Source organism: Pholis gunnellus, assembly GCF_910591455.1.
Source record: "Pholis gunnellus genome assembly, chromosome: 7".
Taxonomy (NCBI): domain Eukaryota; kingdom Metazoa; phylum Chordata; class Actinopteri; order Perciformes; family Pholidae; genus Pholis; species Pholis gunnellus.
This window is the reverse complement of record NC_136533.1, coordinates 13,726,696-13,747,611: the sequence shown is the minus strand read 5'-3', so window position 1 is coordinate 13,747,611 and position 20,916 is coordinate 13,726,696. Positions and strand designations below refer to the sequence as shown.

At 44.5% G+C, this 20,916-nt stretch overlaps 1 protein-coding gene across 1 annotated transcript; it reads right to left on the bottom strand.

The window, feature by feature from the left end:
* Positions 1-1,342: 1,342 nt before the first annotated feature.
* LOC306698121 (zinc finger homeobox protein 3-like) lies at positions 1,343-13,010 on the bottom strand (the record flags this gene model as incomplete). The annotated part of the gene is made up of 10 exons (XM_079162299.1): positions 1,343-1,459; positions 1,602-2,267; positions 2,406-7,153; positions 7,293-7,443; positions 8,965-9,075; positions 9,313-9,449; positions 9,551-9,658; positions 10,309-10,522; positions 10,679-11,220; positions 11,312-13,010. 10 exons carry the CDS (start codon positions 13,008-13,010, stop codon positions 1,343-1,345), a joined length of 8,493 nt encoding a protein of 2,830 aa, XP_079018425.1.
* Between the last annotated feature and the right edge of the window lie 7,906 nt (positions 13,011-20,916).

Genomic DNA, 20,916 nt, shown 5'->3' with positions numbered 1-20,916 from the left:
TTTAATACTTAGTCCTAGGTTAAACCATGCCTCTTCTGTTTTAAAAACAGAAAAGTACAGTATTAAGACCACAATTTAAGCGGAGCCATGTTGAGCTGTTGACCTGAGCATAGAAAGCTTTACATTAATCAAATAACATCGGTCAGCCATTGGTATATTCAAATAGAACGGAAAGGCAGTAAGTCACCTTGCCTGAACATATCAAAGCTGTCATCATCTTTTCATAATCATGACACTATTATATCGAAGCAAGACAGTTTATCTCAGTCCATACGATTTATATTAAGAAACTATTACTAAACACACACAATGTAAATTTGAGTTTGGTTAAAGTTTTCATATACAGTATAATGGTTGAGTGCTATAAAAAATAGTTTGCCCCGTTCAGGACAAACTGGCCTTTTTCGTTCTGTGCTATTTGGGCTGTTATCCACTAAAGGAACATAGAAGGTATACATGTACAACAGAAGACTCATCATTGGCTTGTGGGGGGTGAAGCTGCATTCTGGCACCGTATCAGTCTATTGGTACTCGGCTTCATTTTGCCAGCTGCAGATCTCACCCATTCACCGTACAGACGTCAGCTCTGCAGTTTGTTATTGAAAACAAACGTGTTGAAACTAAATCCACAGACATGAAAAATTTTGGTTACGAGCTTTGGAATCTGAGTCAGTCTTTACAAAAGCTCTATGCGAATACCTCCATCTCTTTCAAGGATATTTTTCCATGTTTTTTTTTTTTCTTCATCTTCTTCTTCCACTGTTAACTGCTTTGTTTTTCTTCAAGTTTATCTTTTGGAGCTCTCTATTTACACTAAAATCTCTTTGACAATTTATTTTCCAGCCTCTTACAGACTGGCACTACATGCTACACAGCTAGTCATCTAGCACTGTCTGGTGGAGGGCCCACTGTGAGTCTGTCATGCAGACTGAGAGGTAGACTGCAGGTCTAGCTGGGCAGTGAGGTCACATACTTGGAGAATGCTCTTTGGCCTCTGTGGCATCAGGTTGGTTTTTTTTATCAAGGTGGAGTTTGGTTGTAGTAAGGTGTCTTGACGTATTAGGGAGAGGAGCTCTTTTCAACGTGAAAGGACAGACCGGGAAAGAGTTTAAGAACAATAAGAAAAGAGGAAAGCTGTGGTAGAGAGGACTTGGTTTGGGCTCTCTCCTTCAGTTGAGAGAGTTTCTCTTTGGGCCACTGTGGCTCGGTATCTTTGGGGTGTTCAGGTTACAGGTTTGGCAGCAAAGTGGACAAGGTATATGTTTAGAGATCAACAGCAGGTGCAGGAGGGGTTTTGGGGAGAATGTAGTAGAAAGAAGCAAAACAGCCGTAGTCTGCCTCTTTAAGCTCTGTCTCTCTCCCCTGCCCCTGCGGACAGCTCGGCCTGCTCCCGTTCTGCAGAGTCAGAGCTCAGGCTCCTGGCCCTCTTCTCCTTGGCTCTGGCATTCTGGAACCACACCTGTAAAAAGAAAAAAAGATTTGTATGAATGAATTAGCTATCTCCCTTCACATACTTAATTGTTCTCAAACTATAATTTTTCATCTTTAACAAATTAAAATGAAACTGCATTTGATCATTTATGAATATTTGAAACATTTACCTGCACAACTCGGTGAGGCAGTCCCAACTCCTGGCCCAGTGTCTCACACTCGTGTCGGTTGGGGGTACGGTGGCTCCTGTAGAAGTCTCTGAGCTGGAGTACCTGGAAGTGGCTCATTTGTGTCCTCTGGCGCTGTTGCTGATGATGGTGCTGTTGCAGACTTTGCGTCTCACCCCAATCTGAGCTTGGACCGCCAGATCCCTCAGGACTAGGAGACCCTTGGTCAGCCGTACTGGAACCCTCCTCACATGGGTACTCTTCATCGTCTTCTTCATAGTCATCATCCTCCTCTGGGTTGTTCAGATCAGTGGTTGAAGACAAAGAGGTCACAGGTGGCTTCGTACTTAACTCTTTGTTAATGATGACATAGCCATGGTTTGGGATGAGGTTGGAGGAGATAGATGGACCTGGTCTGTCCATGACAGATGACATAGCCATCCCAATCTGCCCATTGGATCCATTACTCATCGATAAGTTGTAGCCTGCTCTTTCAGCCTCTGCCCAGTGGCGTGACCTCATATGGGCATCAAGAGCACTCTTTACCTTGAAGAGAGCCCTGCAGAATGGGCAGCGCAGGTGGTTCAAACCCAAGCTGAAACTGGATCCTGGCCCCATTGATCGGAACTGTCCTTTTCTCTCTCTGGCTCGTGTATTCTGAAACCAGACCTGTGAAGGAAAGACCAGCATGATTTAAAATTTTAGTTACACAACATAATTAAGTAATTTTCTATGCCTTGCTTTCTGTCCCTCTCTCCAAAAAACATTAACATATAATCAAACCCCCAAAAAACATCCTTAGAATACCTGAACCACACGTCTTGACAGGCCTACATCGCGTGCAATGCCTTCCAGGACTCCTCTGGTGGGGTTAGAGTCCATACTGTAGCGCTGATACAACACTTCAAGCTGTTCTGGGGTGATGGTGGTTCTCTGGCGCTTATCCCTTCGGTGCTCTTCTTCAATCTCTCTACTGCTCCTTTGGCCTTCAAAACTGGTCTCTGACATGAGCTTTGAACTCTGCTTCATGGGTGTCATGGAACTTTGAGAGAGGCTGGTCAGGTTGTTACTCGAGTGATCAGAGAGCGTGTTGTTAATTTGTATGCTGTTTAAGTGTGAAATCATGGAATGTGTGGGATTAGGGTGCATCTGGGACATAGCGCCTGAAAGCATTTGGCTGGCCATCAGGGTGTGGTTGGGGTGGAGCATCATGTAAGGCATGGTTCGGTCTGTGAAGCCAGAGTGGAGAAATTGGACCTGGGACTGAGCTGCCAGGAGGTGCCTGGTCTGATGCTCCTGCCACAGCTGGAATGAGGGCAAGGACACTGGGCAGAGACTGCACTGAAACTGAGCCTGCGTTTGGGGTTGGAGCTGGGTTTCAGTGGATAGGCAAGAGGTGGCATCAGGCAGCCGAATGTGGCTTGTGTCGGACTCTGAAGCAGCAGGGAGGCTGGGTGATGCATCAACAGGCTTTTCAACAGCTGGATCATCAGCTGGAGGGCTGCATGTATGCCCCTGGCTGGAATGAGCTGTGGACGTGATGGCCTGTACAGTTTTTTGTGAAGAAGAGGAGGAGCGAGGCTGGGGTCTACTTTCTGGCTGCAGATTGGGCTCAGGTTGTGGAGAGGACCCCGTTTTCAAGGCCTGAACAATTTCCTTACGCTGGATGTCTGCATCTGACATTTCATTTTGAGTTTGAACAAGAGCTAGGCTCTTGTTAGCTTGAGAAGAGATTGTTTTATCTTCTTGTTGCCTAGTAACAGGTGTTGGTTCACCATTGGCTGTTAGATGCTCACTTTCTATGAAGTGAGAGGAAGAATCAAGGACAGGTGAGTCAGGGTTGGTGTAATACTCATAAGTCAGATCCATGGAGTTTTCATTTTGAGATTCACCTTGTGCTTCATCCCCACAGCCGTTATCGTCATCATCATTCTTATAGGAGCCTTTTCTCTGTCTGTGAATGTTGTCAAGTTGGTTCTTCCCCTCTAATCCATCATCTGTCCCTCGGTCTTGATTTTTACGGGCTCTCTGTCTTGCATTTTGGAACCACACAACAATGATTCTGTTAGGGAGAGACAACAAAGCAGACATGCGGTCATATTCTTCCTCTCTGGGATACGGAGTCGCCTCAAACACCCCCTGCAGGGTCTCCAGCTGTTGTTCCGTGAAGCGGGTTCGGGAAGAGCGTCGGCCCCTATGGGGTTCTCCTCTCAGGAGGTCTGTTGTCTGGGGCAGTGGGGAGGTATGGGCTGGAAGGCCTGGGGACAGTGGACATGGAGAAAGGGACAGAGGCTGGTTTTGTGCTACTTCTCTGGGCTCCTCCAGGGCTATGGTCGGGGGGTTATTAAAATTGTAAGGGGAATCCTTGTCTCGCTGGCGCTCTTTAAATAGGGTGTTGCGAAACCAGTGTTTGATAACTTTATGAGGCAACCCAGACATACGAGACATCTTGTTCATGTCTTCATCACTGGGGAGGGTGCTAATATCAAAGTGTTTCCTCAGGACAGTCAGTTGCTCCTCAGAGATTCGGGTTCGGGTTCTCTTACCCTGTTGTTCAAGTATTGTTGGGCTGACTTGGGGTTGCTGTCCTGTTTGGATGGGGCTGTATTGGGATGGTTGACCCTGCTGTGCAGAATTGATCTGTGAAGGCTGACCTTGCAAAGCTGGGCTGAGCTGGGGTTGCTGGACAAGCAAAGAAGGGCTGAGCTGTGGCTGTTGCCCTAGCAGTGCTGTGTTGAGTTGAGATTGGTAGAGTTTTGCCAACTCAGGGTTGACACTTAAGTCTAACCAAGATTGGGGCTGGAGACCCACAGACTGCATCATAACTGGAGAGAGGAGAGGTAGGTCCATGGGAAACGGAATGTGGGGTAGGGTAAGCTCAGGTAAAGGCAGTTGGGCTTTAGGAAGCTGGGGCAAGGCTAAAGGAAGCATAGGAATTTTCGGTAAGGTAAGAGGTATGGCATTAGCTGGGGATGTGGTTTGAGAAGTAGCTGTAGCAGCTGTGCTTGGGATGGGTGCCTCTTGTTGTGGAAATTCTTGAGAAATAAATGGAGAAGAAGAAGGTGTGGGGGCAGTTGTTGTTGGGTCTGTAGCAAGAGCACCCGTTTTGGTTACGGGATCTGAAAATGACGGTACAGGTGAGAGGCTTTTAACTTGAGGCATAACTGGTTCCAGTGATGGTTCTGTTTCTGAGGATGGGACTGGGGCGCCAGCTGAAACAGTTGAATTCTCCCCAGATTTAGGTTGTGTGAGTGGGTACATCTGGTCATACTGCAGCCTGTATTCTCTGGAAAATCTCTCCAGTGCAGGAGTAGGAAACATTTTCCTATGAATGTACTCCCGGTGACTTTTTAAAATCAAGGCATCTGAAAAGAACTTGCCACAGTCTCTACACTTTTCTCCCCTTCCACTACAACCTAACTCATTGTTTACAGATTCCTTGTCTTTCTTTTTTTTGTCATGTGGCAAACTTTCTATTTCTCCATTGCCCTCTACTTGTTTGTTATCCTTGTCACAGCCTTCCAGCTTTCCATCCTGTAGTCCACTTAACTCAACTTTTTCTTCTTCTGAGCATACCTCCATCTTGTTGATATCAGGACACTCCTGTTTATCTGGTATCATATAGGTTGTTATCTGCTGCTGGTGTCTTTGTCTACTTTGTATGTATTGCAGTGCCAACTCATAGCCATAACTCTGCAGCAGGGCTCGAACAGGCTCGCCATTCACAGCTGCATAGGGCACTCTGGGAGGAGGACACTGAAATCCATGAAGAGTATATGAAGAGGAATCCGTTTCCTCTTTCTGACACTTATTTCTAAAAGTAGGAACAGGCATTTCTTCTTTTTCTTCCTCTAGATTAGAATTGCTGTGTCCTTTTTCTGACTGGTTGTTGGCGGATCCACTGCAGCCAGCTTCAACATTGGCTTCACACTGCATACGATCTTTTGGTTGGCTCACAGCTGAGTTTGAACGTTGTCTCTGAGTTTGTTTCTCATCTATTTGAGGTTGGGACTCCCTTTTAACTTCCACCTTAACCTGTTCTTTGGGGATGGAGTTGGCATATATTAACTGACTCAGTTCAAGGCTCTTAACAGTTAACTCTGGGTTAATATTCATGTCTCCTGACAAATAAAAGGGCAGAAGAAGTTGCTGCTGCAGAGAGAGCAAGTTATCTGGTGACAGGGAGAAGTGTTGTTTAAGGAGATTCTCTGTCCCTAAGGGAAGGTGCTGCATTAATTGGGACTGGAGCAGAGCTGTGTGTTGTTGTAATTGAGCTTGGGCCTGTGCCTGAGCCTGAGCTAGCTGCTGCTGTTGTATTAGCATTAGCTGGTTTCTTGACGCTATAAGTTCTGCAACTCTAGTTTTAGCCTGCTGGCTGTTAGTTGGGATAGAGAGGGTTGGCTGCGCCTCAGCTGCTAAGCCCGGGCCTAATAGTAAAGAGGTTGAAGAGCTTACTACATCTGGCCTCTTGGTGAACGGCAAAGCCTTTGATACTTCTTCTCTGTTGGTAGCAGCCTGAGTAGCAGTAGTGGGGACTGACACTGGAGCAGCTGCACTAGATGCTGGGTTCTGTGGAGCTGAGTTCTGGGCAGCACGAGCTCTAGTCTGATGAAGAACAGAGCGAAGATGAATGTCCAGTGTGGAGCTCTGGCTATAGCCCACTCCACACAATCGGCAGCGGTAGGGCCTAGGATCTGGACCACGGGGAGCCTCGGGGACCGCAACACCTGCGCCAGAGTCCTGTAGGGCCCGTCTGGCCCGGTGGAGATGGGACACAGAGTTATAGTGGACCAGAAGAATGGTTTTCTGGGTAAAAGATTCAGAGCATACTGTGCATTTATAGGGCCTGGTTGGATCCAGATAGCGGTCCATTGTGGGGTTGGAGCTCTTTCTGACAAGGGAGCTGTAAGTAGGTTCTGATATGATCTCCTCATGTGGCCCTTTCTCTGGCTCAGTTAAATCCTCCTCATCTCCATCAACTTCACCGATCACGTTCTTCTCTTTAAATTGTACTTCTTCTTGTTCCTCCTTTACCTCTATGCCCAGGACTTCTTCCTCCATCTCTTCAGCCTCACCCTCTCCTGCTTCTTGACCTACTTGAGGTGATAAACTAAAATCTTGTTGAACTGAACTCATATTTTGCTCCATGTATTGAGCAGTGTGAGGCGGTAAGAGTGTATTCTGTGCCTGTGTGTTGTCCAGCTGTGAGTGTGTGTTCTGCATGTGTCTCTGCAAGGCCTCCTGACTGCGGCATCGTCGAGAGCAGAAGGGGCACTCTGTTGCCGCCCTCATGGCATGGTACTGCCAGTGCAGCTGGAGCTTCTCTTGAGTGGGGAACGCCAAGCTGCACCTGCTGCAACGGAACCGGTAACCATGGCGATCAGAAAGAGGAGGGGGGTCGCTAGTCGGGGAGGAGGGGGGGGTCTGAGTTGGGGACTGAGGAGCCAGTCTGCCATTGGAAGGGTGAGTGGCGTTGTCTTCTAGGGGTGGGGTGAGTAGAGCTGTGACATCTTTGGGTGCGGCTACATCTCCCTCAGTGTTCTCTACTGAAATGCCTGCAAAATGGCAAAAAAAAAAAAATTGTAAATAGTGATAGTAAATTTTAAATAACATTAGACCAAGAAGACAATGTGTTTTATGACTCCTAATTAATCTCTAAAATATGGTATTTTTTACGGTGCATGTTAAACCAACCTTGTTTTTTTTGTGAATCAAGTGAGGCACTGGAATCAGCAGTATGGGAACAATTTGCATTGGTATTCTTGGTGGTTTTATTTTTATGAGTATCATCCGTCTGTGGTTCTGTCTGCAGCTGAGGCTGTGGTTGTTCCATGGATAGTGTGACCTGCAAATAATAAAACGTGTGTCAATTTGTTTTTTATTTTTATTGGAGGGGGGGGGGGGGGTGTGTTGCCAGTTATAATCCGTGCTGTTTTATGAATTCAGACAGAGAAATGGGATATTACCATATTTTCTCAATCCTATATTATGAATAAAACATTTAATTGAACAGAATAACAGCAAGCAAATATCCAGACGCAGAAACACGAGTGCCTGCATACCCTGTCCTAATATCATAAAACATTAAAGTGTGAATCTGTGAGTGTATCGTTACATCTTGCACCTGCCTGTGCAGCAGTATAGACAGCAAGGCACATCAATTTGGTAATAAGTGTATATGGTGAGATATGTGGGTCTGCCCTTCAGCTCCGTCCAACATGCCCCAAGGGTTTAATAAAACTTTACTGAGCTGAATAATGAATTTATTTAAAATCATTCTTCATACAGAAAACCTTCATCTCCACAGCTTCGAGCACTGAGAGCAAATACCATATCTATGCGAACAGCTAGCTACCCTTAGGAAAGGACAGACAGCTAAAGATGAGATTTACATGACAAGAGTTTTCTCTGCGTAACAGCTTCATAAGAGAGAAAGAGAAGAACAACCACACACACACACACACACACACACACACACACTGCAGAGAAAACTGAAGGTCAGGCTTAATCTAGAGAGCGTAATTGGAAAGCAAGGTACATAATGGCCATCATCACCTCAGTCTGAATTAATGAACCTCAATTACTATCAGAGAGAGTGAGGGAGGGGTCGGAGGGGAGGGAGGGAGGGAGGACGATGGTGGGGGGTGGCAGGGGGGTAAGGGGTATAGAATATGAGAAAGAGAGAGAGGGAGAAGGTATGGGGCAATGAACAAAAAAAAAACTGCTTCGGAGAGAGAGAGTGGGTAAGGGAGGGGTAACGCATAAGAAATTGAGAGTGAGCTTGGGAGGGACAGAAAGGGAGGGGCAGGGACAGATATTGCTGAATAGGAATGATAGGAGTAGGTGAAGGGGGGAGGGAGGGACAGCAGAGGGGAGAAAGGGTGAAAAGCAGTCAGTCAAGTGGAGGCGAAGAGCGCAAGAGACAAAGGCCACTTAGCATACGGGCCAGGGAGATGGAGGATGGTGATGTGGATAGATGACCAGTCTTTGTTAGTTGGAGAGACACAGTAAAAAGCATGGGGGCCCCTTTTTAGCTTGACTGCACTTCTGGTAATAGAGGGCTACTTAAACATGCATTATAGAAAGACTGGCTTTTCCCTCACTCACTCAGTCAAACCCCTCTCTCTTCCACTCTAAAACACGCGCATACACATACACACAGAATGCACGGCTGCATCAAAGATGATAGCGGGGAGCTACTTAAACATGCATTAAAAAAAAGCGGTGCCTTTCTCTCTGGTGCCTTCTTAATGGAATTGTCTCCCTACATTTCACTCTCCCCCATCCCCCATTGCTTTGCCTTCACGTTTTCTTTTGCTTCCTGACAAAACGCAAATACAACGAATACACACTTGCATACACTTACTGTGCTGATGAGCTTGTCTACACAGTCCTGTGCCACACTGTGCACATGCGTGAGATGCTGTCGCAGGTGTGTGAGTGAGAGTTTGACCTGGCACAAAGGGCACTGGACAGTCTTAAAGAGAGAGAGCGAGAGAGAGAGAGAGAGAGAGAGCGAGAGAGCAAGAGAGAGAAAGAGAGAAAGGAGAGAAGTGGGAAAAATTATTAAAAAGTGTTGAATTAGAAGGCTGAAAAAGTGCACAGGTGTGCATAGGTTTGTGGGAACAGTAGAACTGCATTTATTGTGTCCGTGGATACATTTTAGATTAACAAGGACATACTTAAATTATTAAAATGTGTGTCAACCGCTCACCTGCTGGTTCTGATTTTGCTGGTGTATTCTGGGACGTTTGGTTGGGATAGAGTTTTCCATTTCCTCGCATTCAGAGGATGGACGCTTGACTGATGGAAATGACTCCCTCTTTTCTCTTTCCTCCTCCCTAGTTGTTTCTTCATGTAAAAAAATCATATAAACATGAAAATGGATTGATATTTACTATGTATATCATAGGTTATCATGCTGTCATCATTTGAACTATGAATTAACATACCTGTCTCCTTAGAAATCATCTTCGCCCCCAAGTTACAAATGTCTTTGGTTGTGTCCAAAGGACCAGTGGTGGTCTCACTGGAAGTTTCCATATCCTCACTTAGCTCTCCTGAGGGGGGACATGATGTTACACAAACATTGTGCTTCATACAATATGTTCTCACAAACTATCAGGTTAATTGTAGTTTATAATATCCTCTAGATAGCATCCGTCAAAAAGACCAATTTCTTTGGACCTCACTCTATTCTTCTTGCTTGCCTCCATACACTATTGATCAAGTATTGATTCTCCATTAGATTCTCCTCAGAGGTGGAGTAGAGGTAATATGGACTTACAACACATCAGTTCACCTCGATAAGTCTTAATCTGCACATAAACAAATCACAGGATGCACTTAATTTACAACTGAAGTGTTGAACAACTAATTTTAGAGGTTGTCCCAGTAGTTGACACACTCCAGACCATGTAAATTCAGTGTTTTACCTTGAACAAACGGGTGACTAGCCTTTAGTTCCCCCATCCTTATCCAGGGGATTTGTATTGGTCCATTGATTAGCAGGTGCTAGTTAGCTGTTGTCAGGGGTTATTGGGGGTATAACAAGGATGTGTATTGACAAATCAATTTACTTGATCAATATCTCAGCAAAAGCCATTACTTATTTTCTCACTCTTTTCATCTCAATCCCCGCTCTACTCGATGACGTCAGCTAGCACATGCAACATGAAATCAAATACGGCCACATGGTTCATATTCTCACCTGTGACACCGTCAGGGCTTTTCCTGATGGTAAAAATGGCTGCCAGCTCCTCTCCGCCCATTGGTTGCAGCTGTAGTAGCCCTTCCCTCTGCTGATGGGTTAGGGTTTGACTGTGTTTCATTACTTGTAGTTTAGAAGAGGAGGAGTGGTTGCATAAGAGACAATGGAACAGCCACGATCCCCCATCAACCTCACCATCATACTGCTGCAGGAACTAAAAAGAATGAGGCAGAAAGGAGAGAATGAAAAGGATTATGGTTGCCAACAGTTTCTAAATCTAGTCCGATCATCACGAATCGCTGAATACATGTATGTTTGAAATGCTGCTTGCATGCCCTAAGATAAAGGTTACTAATGACAGTGTACTGACTCGGTAAACCCGGACGCTGGCCTCATGGTGGGAACTGAGGGAATGTCCTCGCAGCTTGTCCAAACTGCTGGTCACGTAGTCACACAGGTTGCACCTCAGCTGGACAGGGTTGCCCTTAGCAATAAGGGCAGCCCCCTCTTGACCCCTATCCCCACCCTCCTGGAGGTGAGCAGCAAGCTGGTAGCGGGTGCGGTGCCTGTCAGTCTGGCAGTGCAAGGAGAAGTTAGCCCTCAGCTGGGTGGTGTAGCCGCACAGCCTGCAGTGGCAGCCACCAGCGACCAGGGAGCACCACTCAGACTGGGGCAGAGAGCGAGGGGCGTTCAGGTGCTGCTCCACAGACTCTAAGCTGTCAGACGAAAAGCAGGAGCAGACAAGGCATTGAAACACGCCCCCCTGGGAGAGGGGTTCAGTGGGGGACATAGACGGGGCTGGAGGGGGGGAGGGGGAGGGGGAGGGAGAAGGAGTCAGTGTAGACCCAAGGGTGACTGGCTGATCTGCAACTTGCTGACTGGTCAGTCGCATGTTCAAGGAGAGCTCCGCACCTAAAACATTAAAAGAGAGAGATCCACTGTAAGAATTTGCACACGTTTTGTTTTTGTATTGTTGGATTACGGCGAGAGATGCATTACTCACCTGCGTTTTGTAAGTGTTTCAGCTGCGGGGCAAGACTCCTACAGTGAGACAGGTAGTAACCTCTCTGGAGCCGCAGCATGTTATGCGTGTGTTTCTCGCTGGTGGTGTGTATGCGCAGGTTGCGGGCAATGCTGGTCTCATAGTCGCACACGTCACACCGCCACCGCTTACCATGGGAGTGAGTGTGTGCAGGTGGTGGGACCTTGGTGGGCTGGGTAGTAGGCGTGGGAGTAGAGAGCGGGGGCTTGTATGTGGGCTCGTCCACCGCGTTACCGTCGGAGGAGCTGCTGTTTGTGGTAATGTGAGAAGTGTGCAGGAGACCATTCGAGTGTCCCCCATTTTGAACGTTATTAAGGTGTTTATCCGACTGCATGTGTATGCTGAGGTTGCCTTTCGATGAGGTAGCATAGTCACACACCTCACAGCGGTAGGGCTTGTAGCCACAGGCATAGGTTTCGCCACGGGCCAAGCGAGGATGGGGTTTCCCCGAACTGCAATAGCTACACACACCTCGTGTTGCACCGCCACACACACACTTTCCCCCGGAGGCCCCACAGACACACTGGCCTCCCGTCTCCGGATGTTTCTCTTTCATGTGGACTTGCAGTGTATGTTGAGACTTGTAGTGCCAGTTACACTTGGGGCATTTCAGCGTCTTGCAGGAGTTGCGTGAGTGCATTATGGTCATGTGACTGGTCAGTGAATTAGGAGAGAGGTCTTGGTTAAGGTTTTTAAGGACAGCTTCTTTCTGTTCTTCTTCTTTGTCTCTCTCGTCATCCACCTCTGTGTCTAGCTGGCTGTCATTTGGTTCTGGAGCTTTGGCACCATCTCCATTGGAAATGGAAGAGTGAGGAACCCCTGCTGGCCCATCATCCTCAGCAGGTGTACTGGCAGGCTCCGTACCTGCCAGTGTGAAAGCCAGAGTAGACTGCTGGGATTTAAAGCTCTGAGGAAACTCAGAAATCCAGCCCTGATCTCCCTTAATGTCTTTTACCTCTGTCTCGCTCAGCAGGGCAGAAAAGGAGGACGGACAAGTGAAGTGCTTTGGAGAGGTGGAAAGAAAAGGGGAGGGCTTTGGAGAGGTGGAAGGAGTGGGGGAGGGCTTTGGAGAGGCGGCTATTTTGCTGTCGAGTGTGCCACTGGCCTTCGCAGTGCTGGAAGAAGAGCTGTGCTGGCTCTGTTGAGGTAATAAAGAACATTTGGATTTGGTTTGGCTTTGGTTTGAGATGGCCTCCTCCTCTTCCTTCTCCTTCTCCTCCTCCTCCTCCTCCTTCTCCTCCTCCTCTCCCCCTTTGCTGCTAAGGGCTGCTGGGAGGCCCCCTGTAACTGACGCCTCTCCTACACCTACATGCACCGCCCCTTCTTCCTTCCTTTGCCCTGACAAATTTCCCTCCCCGAAGTCTCCCTTCATCCCCTGCTTTTGACACGCTCCATTCTCCTGTGAATGTCGGCCTCCTTCTTTCTGCTCACCTCGCTGGGTCTCTTCTCTAGCCTGGGACCCCTCTACGCCCTCCTCCTCCTGCTGAGGCAGGGTCAGGGGCTCTTTGGCAGGGGCCATGGCTGAGGTATGAGAAGATGACCCCTGCTCCGGAACGACCGCTAGGGTCAGGAGAGGAAGAGATAAAGCCTGGGGACTGAGGTCAGCATCTCTCTCCTCTCCTCCCCCTCCATCCCCTCCTCCTCCCTCACCGCTGTCCATACCAGAGGCTACAGCTGCCACGCATTACTACCCCACCTGTGATACAGAGAAAGAGAAGAGGAGAGCGTGACAGACAGAGACAGAAGAAAAGTGAAGGGAAAAAGGGAGAAAATGAAATACATGAGTCATGTAAATAATATTGCATAACAGTGGAGGACATTGATTACAGTCCCTGGATAGCATCTGTTCAATACTGCCTTCACAGTGCGCAATACAGAGGCTGGTTACTCAGGGGTTAGCGTTAGCCCTTAATGGGAAAATCAATAGCATGAGCGCTAAACTAGGTAGAGGAATGCGGGTAAAGGCTACGCAGGAGGTCTATAATATTTCTCAGGGGATAGGATTAAATAAAGAACTGAATGCTGCTGAGCTAAAGGGCTTCCACTAAATTGCCACACTTTGATACACTGGGTTTAAAAACTGTTCTTTTATCTGCTTTTATCGGTCTTTCGCTGTGCATTGGTACAGAAATATTAGGGGAGAAAACTGGAGCTCTGTTTAGCACGAGCCATTTTATAACACGCAGTGCAAACACGGGGTGGTCACAATACAATAAACACCTGTGTAATCTGATTTAGTCCAAATGCAACAAATATTTGTATGAGGCTTATAAAATGTTTGTTGAGGTTTCAGACAGATTTTGATTAAAATCTGTGGTAATTTGTATGACAATAGTTACTGGTGTTGCAGTGCAATGTATTATTTATCTCCTCTCCTCGTTGTATGTGTGTAAAATGTTATACACTAAGTCCCATTGCTTGCACACTAAAAACACACCCATATACATGAACAATGAAGCAGTGATTAAAATGAATCCCTTTTTGTTATAAACTGAAACTTTATGTATAATGCATATAGTCAATAATGGTGTGTTTAAAAGAAAAATAATTTAAAGTAATGTTTGAATTAATATGTATTAAAGACTGCATTTCCTTGGCTTTTGAAATAATCTGGTTTTAATAAAATTTGGCAATGAGCTGTGACATTTCATCATACATGAATTACCATAAACATTCAAGTCAATAATTACAATTTCCCAAAATTGATCAGTGATGTTTCACAAATAATCTCCATTACCAGCACAATCATGCATCACAGTGACTTCCTAAAAAATAAATCGAGCCTCTCCTCCTCTTCTGTTTCTAACTGACAGATTGATGCCAGATGAGACAGATATATCTCTCTTACTCTGTGTGTGTCCCACAATCTCATTACTGACCTTTTTTTAATCAAGGAGAGACCTTAATGTACCCTTTCACCCTCTACTTCAACCAACCAACCAACCCCCTCCTCCTTCTGCTGCTTAAATATCCTCTCTCTCCTGTAGCCACCGCCTCTCCCCTCTCTGCACCTTAAAGATATATGGCTCATATCGGCACTCTGATAGTGCTTTAATGTACTGTGTTTATGTCACAGGCCACAGACCCTTGCCCACTGCAGCTGTCCACTGTCCCGCCGGATAGTGCTGAGGGGCTGAGCCTGACTGCCAGCAGCTGAGAAGAGTCTCTAATCTGATAAAGATTTTCATTTACACTGCAATCAATAACCTGGGTCTATCGGCAATGTAACTATTTATACAAACATTCCTGGCTCTCTATCGATCACAAGTGCGGGAAACCATCATTTAACAACGTGTGTGTGTGTGTGTGTGTGTGTGTGTGTGTGTGTGTGTGTGTGTGTGTAGGCTACATCTATGTGTGTGTTAATGTGAGTAAATCCTGTTGTCTTCTGCAAACTGATTGCGATAATGTCAATTAAGCACAGGCACAAAACACCTGAAATTTGACCTATAATTACTGAAAATATGAATGCACAATACATGTTTGTTATTAGGTGTGAATACAACAGAATTTGCAACAAAAGATAATGCTCAAATATCTAACAAAAAATGTGTCCCCCGAATCTTAGGCTGGTGTGTGTGTGTGTGTGTGTGTGTGTGTGTGTGTGTGTGTGTGTGTGTGTGTGTGTGTGTGTGTGTGTGTGTGTGTGTGTGTGTGTGTGTAGGTGTGTGTGTGTAGGTGTGTGTGTGTGTGTATTAAGAATAGAGAGAAAGGAGAGAAAGGGGTGTGATGGGGTGAGAGAAAGACCTTGAGAGTAGAGTTGTAAGGCTATACTTTGAGAAAATGCATTTTGTTTGTCTTCATAGGACCTCGACAAATACGGTTGGACATGGACAAATACTGTTTTGAACGCAACTGCTTTGCATGAGGACCCCGCATAAAGAATCAAGGTAATAGCACTAAGCTGTATTTTGCATTATTCTGGGTAACCAAACGGGGCTGTTGGAGAATACCGGACGGGCAGCGACTTGAAGTTCACTCCCCGTCTATGTCTGTGTTGTCAAGCCACCGACCAACACTCAGCCTCCAGACTACTTCAGCCTTTGTTTACAGTGGACCGCACCGTTCCACACTCCCGATTCAGCTAAAGCAAGAGTGATCGCGTTCAGTATCCAGTAACAGGTGACCCAATGCACAAGCAGATCAACAAAAGCTCGATTTGTGCGATTTACAGGCTGCACTAACCAAACACCCCTTCCTCCCCACCGTCGGGGTGGCTTCCTCCCGTCCCTTTAATATCGTAAACAAACGGCAGACTTACATTTATGCAGCGGCTCTGGTACAAAGCTCCGTACGCTGAACGTGTAGTAGTCCGGAAAACAATCGTATAGAGAGCCCACTCATTCCTTATGAATGATCCTCTGCGTTTTTACGGAGCCAGGAGGAAAAAAAAGGGGAGAGGGAGAGAGAGCAGCGGGGTCCAAGTTGTAATTAAAGCTACATATAGGCTGTAGTAAACAGAAGAAGGGGGACGGAGGGGTTTGTGCGAGCTCCAGAGGTAGAATGAGTTCTGATCACTGTGGGGGAAAAACACTTGGCTCTTTATTCCTGCTAATTAGTTTCCTTCAAAAAATGGCTGAGATTACGCCTAGTGCGCATGTGCGTAATTGCGCAGACACCGCTAATTAGCCCGTTTGGATCAATAGGATTCCGCGAGAGAGAGAGAGGGAGGAGGGAGGGGGAGAGGCTACAGGGGACGCATAGAGAGGACAGGGAGGAGAAGACAATTTTTTTTTTTAAAAGTACGATAAAATTCAGCTGAAAGATTTCTTTTTTTTTATAGAAAAAAGAATGTTGTCGCAAAAAAATTCCAGCTTTATATTTTGGATGGATGTTAAAACAAAGGCCAGCTGATGTAAAAAAAAAAAATATTTGTAAATTTGAGAGAAAACTAAATCGCAAGAAAATCTCTAGATGCCCCAGAAGACATGCTAAAATACCACGAAGTAGGCAACAATAATGTCAATATTCACCAAAAAAACAGACAAAGGGATTTTAGAGGAACATTATGAAAATCTACCACAAAATGCGTCACGATCACCGTGATTCACTATTGAGAACAAAAAGCACATTGCAAGGCCCTTGGGGATTGTTTTAGGAATATTATATATGCATGTTGTTTGTGTTAAAGCAGACAGTTGGACGCTCAAATGTAAACATTATGTCCCATACATAAATCGCATTATTTTCATGAAATATTTAAATTTCTGTTTGATAGCCCACCTGCTTTAGAAAAGTTGTAGCATGTAATTGCAAGGTTTCTAGCTGACAGATATTCACATTTAACAAACAAGTCAAAATATGAATGCTTAAAACAAAAAGGGAAAAGGTCTCGTCTAAATATAATTCAATATGAAATGAGACATTTCCCTCTTGACTGTTTTTGGACCGAGGCTGCAGGTGGGTTGCGGGCATTGGTTTTGCTGGTTAATTTACTCCTTTTGGATAACATTAAAATACTTTAGCCTAAATTGATGTGTCCACTTCTGTGTTTGTCATCACATAAGAGCTTTGGGTTTTTTTTTTCTGCTCCGGCCGTCCCATCCTCGCCACTCGGGTCTATTGTTATGATAATCCTATTGTGAATTTCTCGCTGGACGTGCAATCTGTCGATCGTCCATATTTAAGAAGGGGAAAACTGCATTTATTTGCAAGATCAAATAATATATTTTATACTTAACTTGGTGTTGATTGTCACAACTGACCTCGTCCTTATTTTAGATTTGTATTAATATACATTCAGAAAGGTGTGAAAGGCTACGATGTTACAGAGACAGTCACTGTGGAAAGCAAATATGGGCATATTATTGTATTACCACAGAATATAAAAAGGCTATAGCATTAACTGCAGTCAGGTTACTATCAGCTCGCTGTTGCGTGAAACAACCGCACTACAAGGCCACATCGGAGTCGTACATGAATATTAATGCTATTTCGTTGTGTTGGTTTTGAGAACGCTGACATTTTGATTTTGGTTTGTCTTGTTTTGGTCTGATTATTTTCTTGCATTTGTAAAACTATAAATATGTAAAGAATCGATGCATTGGCCAATTAGTTAAGTGCCAAATGATTTGGTTTACGTGTGTAGAACATTCAATAATTATTTTAATATTTGAAAACATTTAAAGTGCTTGTCCGTCTGGCACATGCCAGCAAGCAAAGATTGCAGGTTATCACAAACATAAATCAGTGACTGCTCTGTTCTCTTTATGCTTACATGGATATGTCCTGTTTTTGTTATTACTTCAGTTAGAACTGTGACAATTTGATGTCATTTTATGAGCAAAAGACAATGACAGTGAATGGTGATATATTTTTAACGTTAGTCCATATTGCAAGGTGTGTGTCACAGCAGTGTGTGTGTGTGTGTGTGTGTGTGTGTGTGTGTGTGTGTGTGTGTGTGTGTGTGTGTGTCTGTGTGTGAGAGAGAGAGACAGACAGACAGACAGACAGACAGACAGAAACAAGATGTGATCTGCTGCGTCCGTGCGTGTATGGGTTTGAATGTTAAAATGATAATTGAAGCTAAGACAATATGTAGATCTGCTGTTTTTTATTCATCCTTACATGTGCATCCTTTTTTGATACTACAGTAAATGTATAAGATATCAAATGTGTGCTTCTTTGATGTAAAGGGATAACCTGTAAACACAAATGTGATATCAGGGAAAAAATATTTGGCTTTAAACCAATTATTTGGATTTCATCATAAACAAATGATCTTATATTTTACACTAGTGCTGGGACAAAATAATAAAATACTTTCAATTGATCCTTCATATTATTTACATCGCTGGCTCTTGATGTAAATATCCATTTGTTTATATTTTTTGCCCTATTTAAAACATTGAAAAAAGGGCATGTGAACACACACACACACATTTCATGTCTACCTTCTCACACAAGGAATTCATACAGAACTACACAGTCCTCTATAAAGCAGTCCTCACATGAAGTCACATTTTAGAATAATTCTCCTGATACACCTTGAGAAAGTCCAGCACAGATATGAGAGACGCCCTCCCTGACTGGAACTTTGAGTTCATTTCCGTTGTGATAAATATAGAAATTTAATATTTTACCGATATTAAAGCTCTCGTGTAAATGTACATTTACATTTACAATTTGCGCGCACACACACACACACTCCTTTGCATACACACTTAAACATGCACAGGCGGTACTGTAAAACGCACCATGCCCTCAGGTGTATGCCAGGGGTTGTTGTTTTCACTGTAATATATAGTTAGCCCTTCCACCAATTTACCCTGTCAGTGCTAATGGGGCAATTAACCACCATGATGCCCCCCAGGCAGAAGGAGTCCCGAAAGCTCCCCAACTCCAAACTTGTCTTTATGACATTTATATGACAAAATGTGGGGGAAGCTTGGGACCCATCTGACACCTTGGAGGGTCCTTAATGTCACTCCCTCCCTTGCCCCCGCCCCTTTGTGCCCCAGGGTATGGCACTGAGCAGGAAGTGTAATACATCATGTACAGGAGAGGCCTCGTCCAGCAGGGAGAAAACTTTGTTCTCCAAAGCTTCAGTGGGGCCACTCTGATTTACACACTGTGTCCACTTCTGCGTGATTCTGAATGTAAACTGACCTTTATAGCGAGCCATACAAACACAAACACACTTCCAGCTAACATACTCAGACTTGACCTCTCCCTTCATTCAAGCCTTTTTGGTGTCTATAAGTCCCCCTATCTTTGTCTCTGCTCCCATTCCCCCCCCCCCCCCCCCCCCCCGTCTTTCTTACATCCCCAAGGAGGCAATAACCTCCCTAGCAAGTGCCTCCCCTTGAGCCGTTGTCATAGTAACTTGTGGACTGGTCGACATGACAACCCCACCGTGGTCCAGAGATAAATGATAGGCCAGAAATGGAGAGGGAGCAGGCACATGGGGGATTTGCACCCCCTTTAATTTGGGATGCCAGATTCTGATTCAAAATGTGTTTTTTTTCTCTCATTCAGCATCAACCTGCTTTACATTTATACAGGTATTTACAAATACTGTCAGCCTCCAAGCCACTCCGCGACTGTTAGCGGCCTTGCTCTACGGCGCCTGGGTGGACATTATAAAAAATTGAAATAGTAAAAATGTTTTCATTATTGTGCTGTTTTCCTTTCCTGTATCTTTACAACAGAAATATCTAACAGTGGTCGTTTTCTTCAAAGCAAATGAATATAAATGGTGGGTGCAGGAAACCTGTATGTTTTTACACTTTGATCTTTTGGGGGCATTAAACCCACAGTCTGCTATTTACGGTTACCACCAAATTTATTAGGAGTAAATTCAGATATCTGAAAAACCAGGAGAATACAGATATCCACATATTAAACCCCCGTCTTCCCACGACTCCATTTCCTAAACCAGAGGACAATACTGTGACCGGCCCAGCACCAATTTATTGACTTTGTCATCCCACGAGTTAAACGGGTTCAGTCTTACTTCAATTCCCTCAATCAGTCTATTAATTGTGTTGTCTGTGGAAGAGCATTCATGGATCCTCCTGAAAAACAAAATTTGCCAGAACATTTACTGAATAACATACATGTGTAAAAGGCACTAGCATGGTTGATAGGTGACATATTAGATTTGCACAAATACATTTCCCGTATTTATTACATGTTCCATTCATCACAACTGTCCTGTTTTTCATTATTGGACAGTATGGTCTTTCAAGAAGAGCACTCGGTGAGAAAAAGAAGTCCTGAGCGAGATGATGAATCCATAACAGCTCCCGGGGTGTTGCCCCTCAGCTTTCCCCGATCCATGAACCCTCTGTAGAGGGTAGCAAACTTGGAAGAGATATGCCCAATAAGGATCGATATGTACCAGTATTAATGAGGACTATTAGATACATATTAGATTTTTTTATATATCAAATATTTTTATATATACTTATAATACCTACAGAACAGAACAATAAACATTACCTCCAGTCAAGCATCCTGAGGCTAAAAATACAAAAACTAAAACAAAACAACTCAATGATAAATGAGTTCACAAGATGTCACCTCTCATCCTAGAGGCTTCATTATTCTATTGGCAAATCATTTCCTGCTTTAAAACTTGCTCACCAGAAATGCAATATAACATTCATTTGATTTTAATTATATATATGTTGTTTCCCCAAATTCAATGGCATAAACAAATTAAATACTGGAGAATTCCCCACCCTTAATTAAAACTGATATAACTGTGTTGATGTATCATAAAACATCTTTAGCTCATAAATTATATATATGTCCATTATATTATTTATTTTTTTACATTTTACTTACTACCATAATGACATAAATACATTTGTAATTACAGATTTTGAGATTGTTGCCTTAATTGTGTGTATTAGGAATAGATCTGCACTGGCACCAAATTCACTTCTGTACAATAACAAAACTGAAAAACTCAGGTGCCCCCACACGTATGTTCATATCACCAAGCTAAATGGTTTGGGTTTGTGCTTAATATCTTTTCTTATTCTGCACTTTGATTATGATTCAGTCATATTTTGCATCTGGCCTCCTGTTTCTTTTTTGTTCAGGATATGTTTGATGTG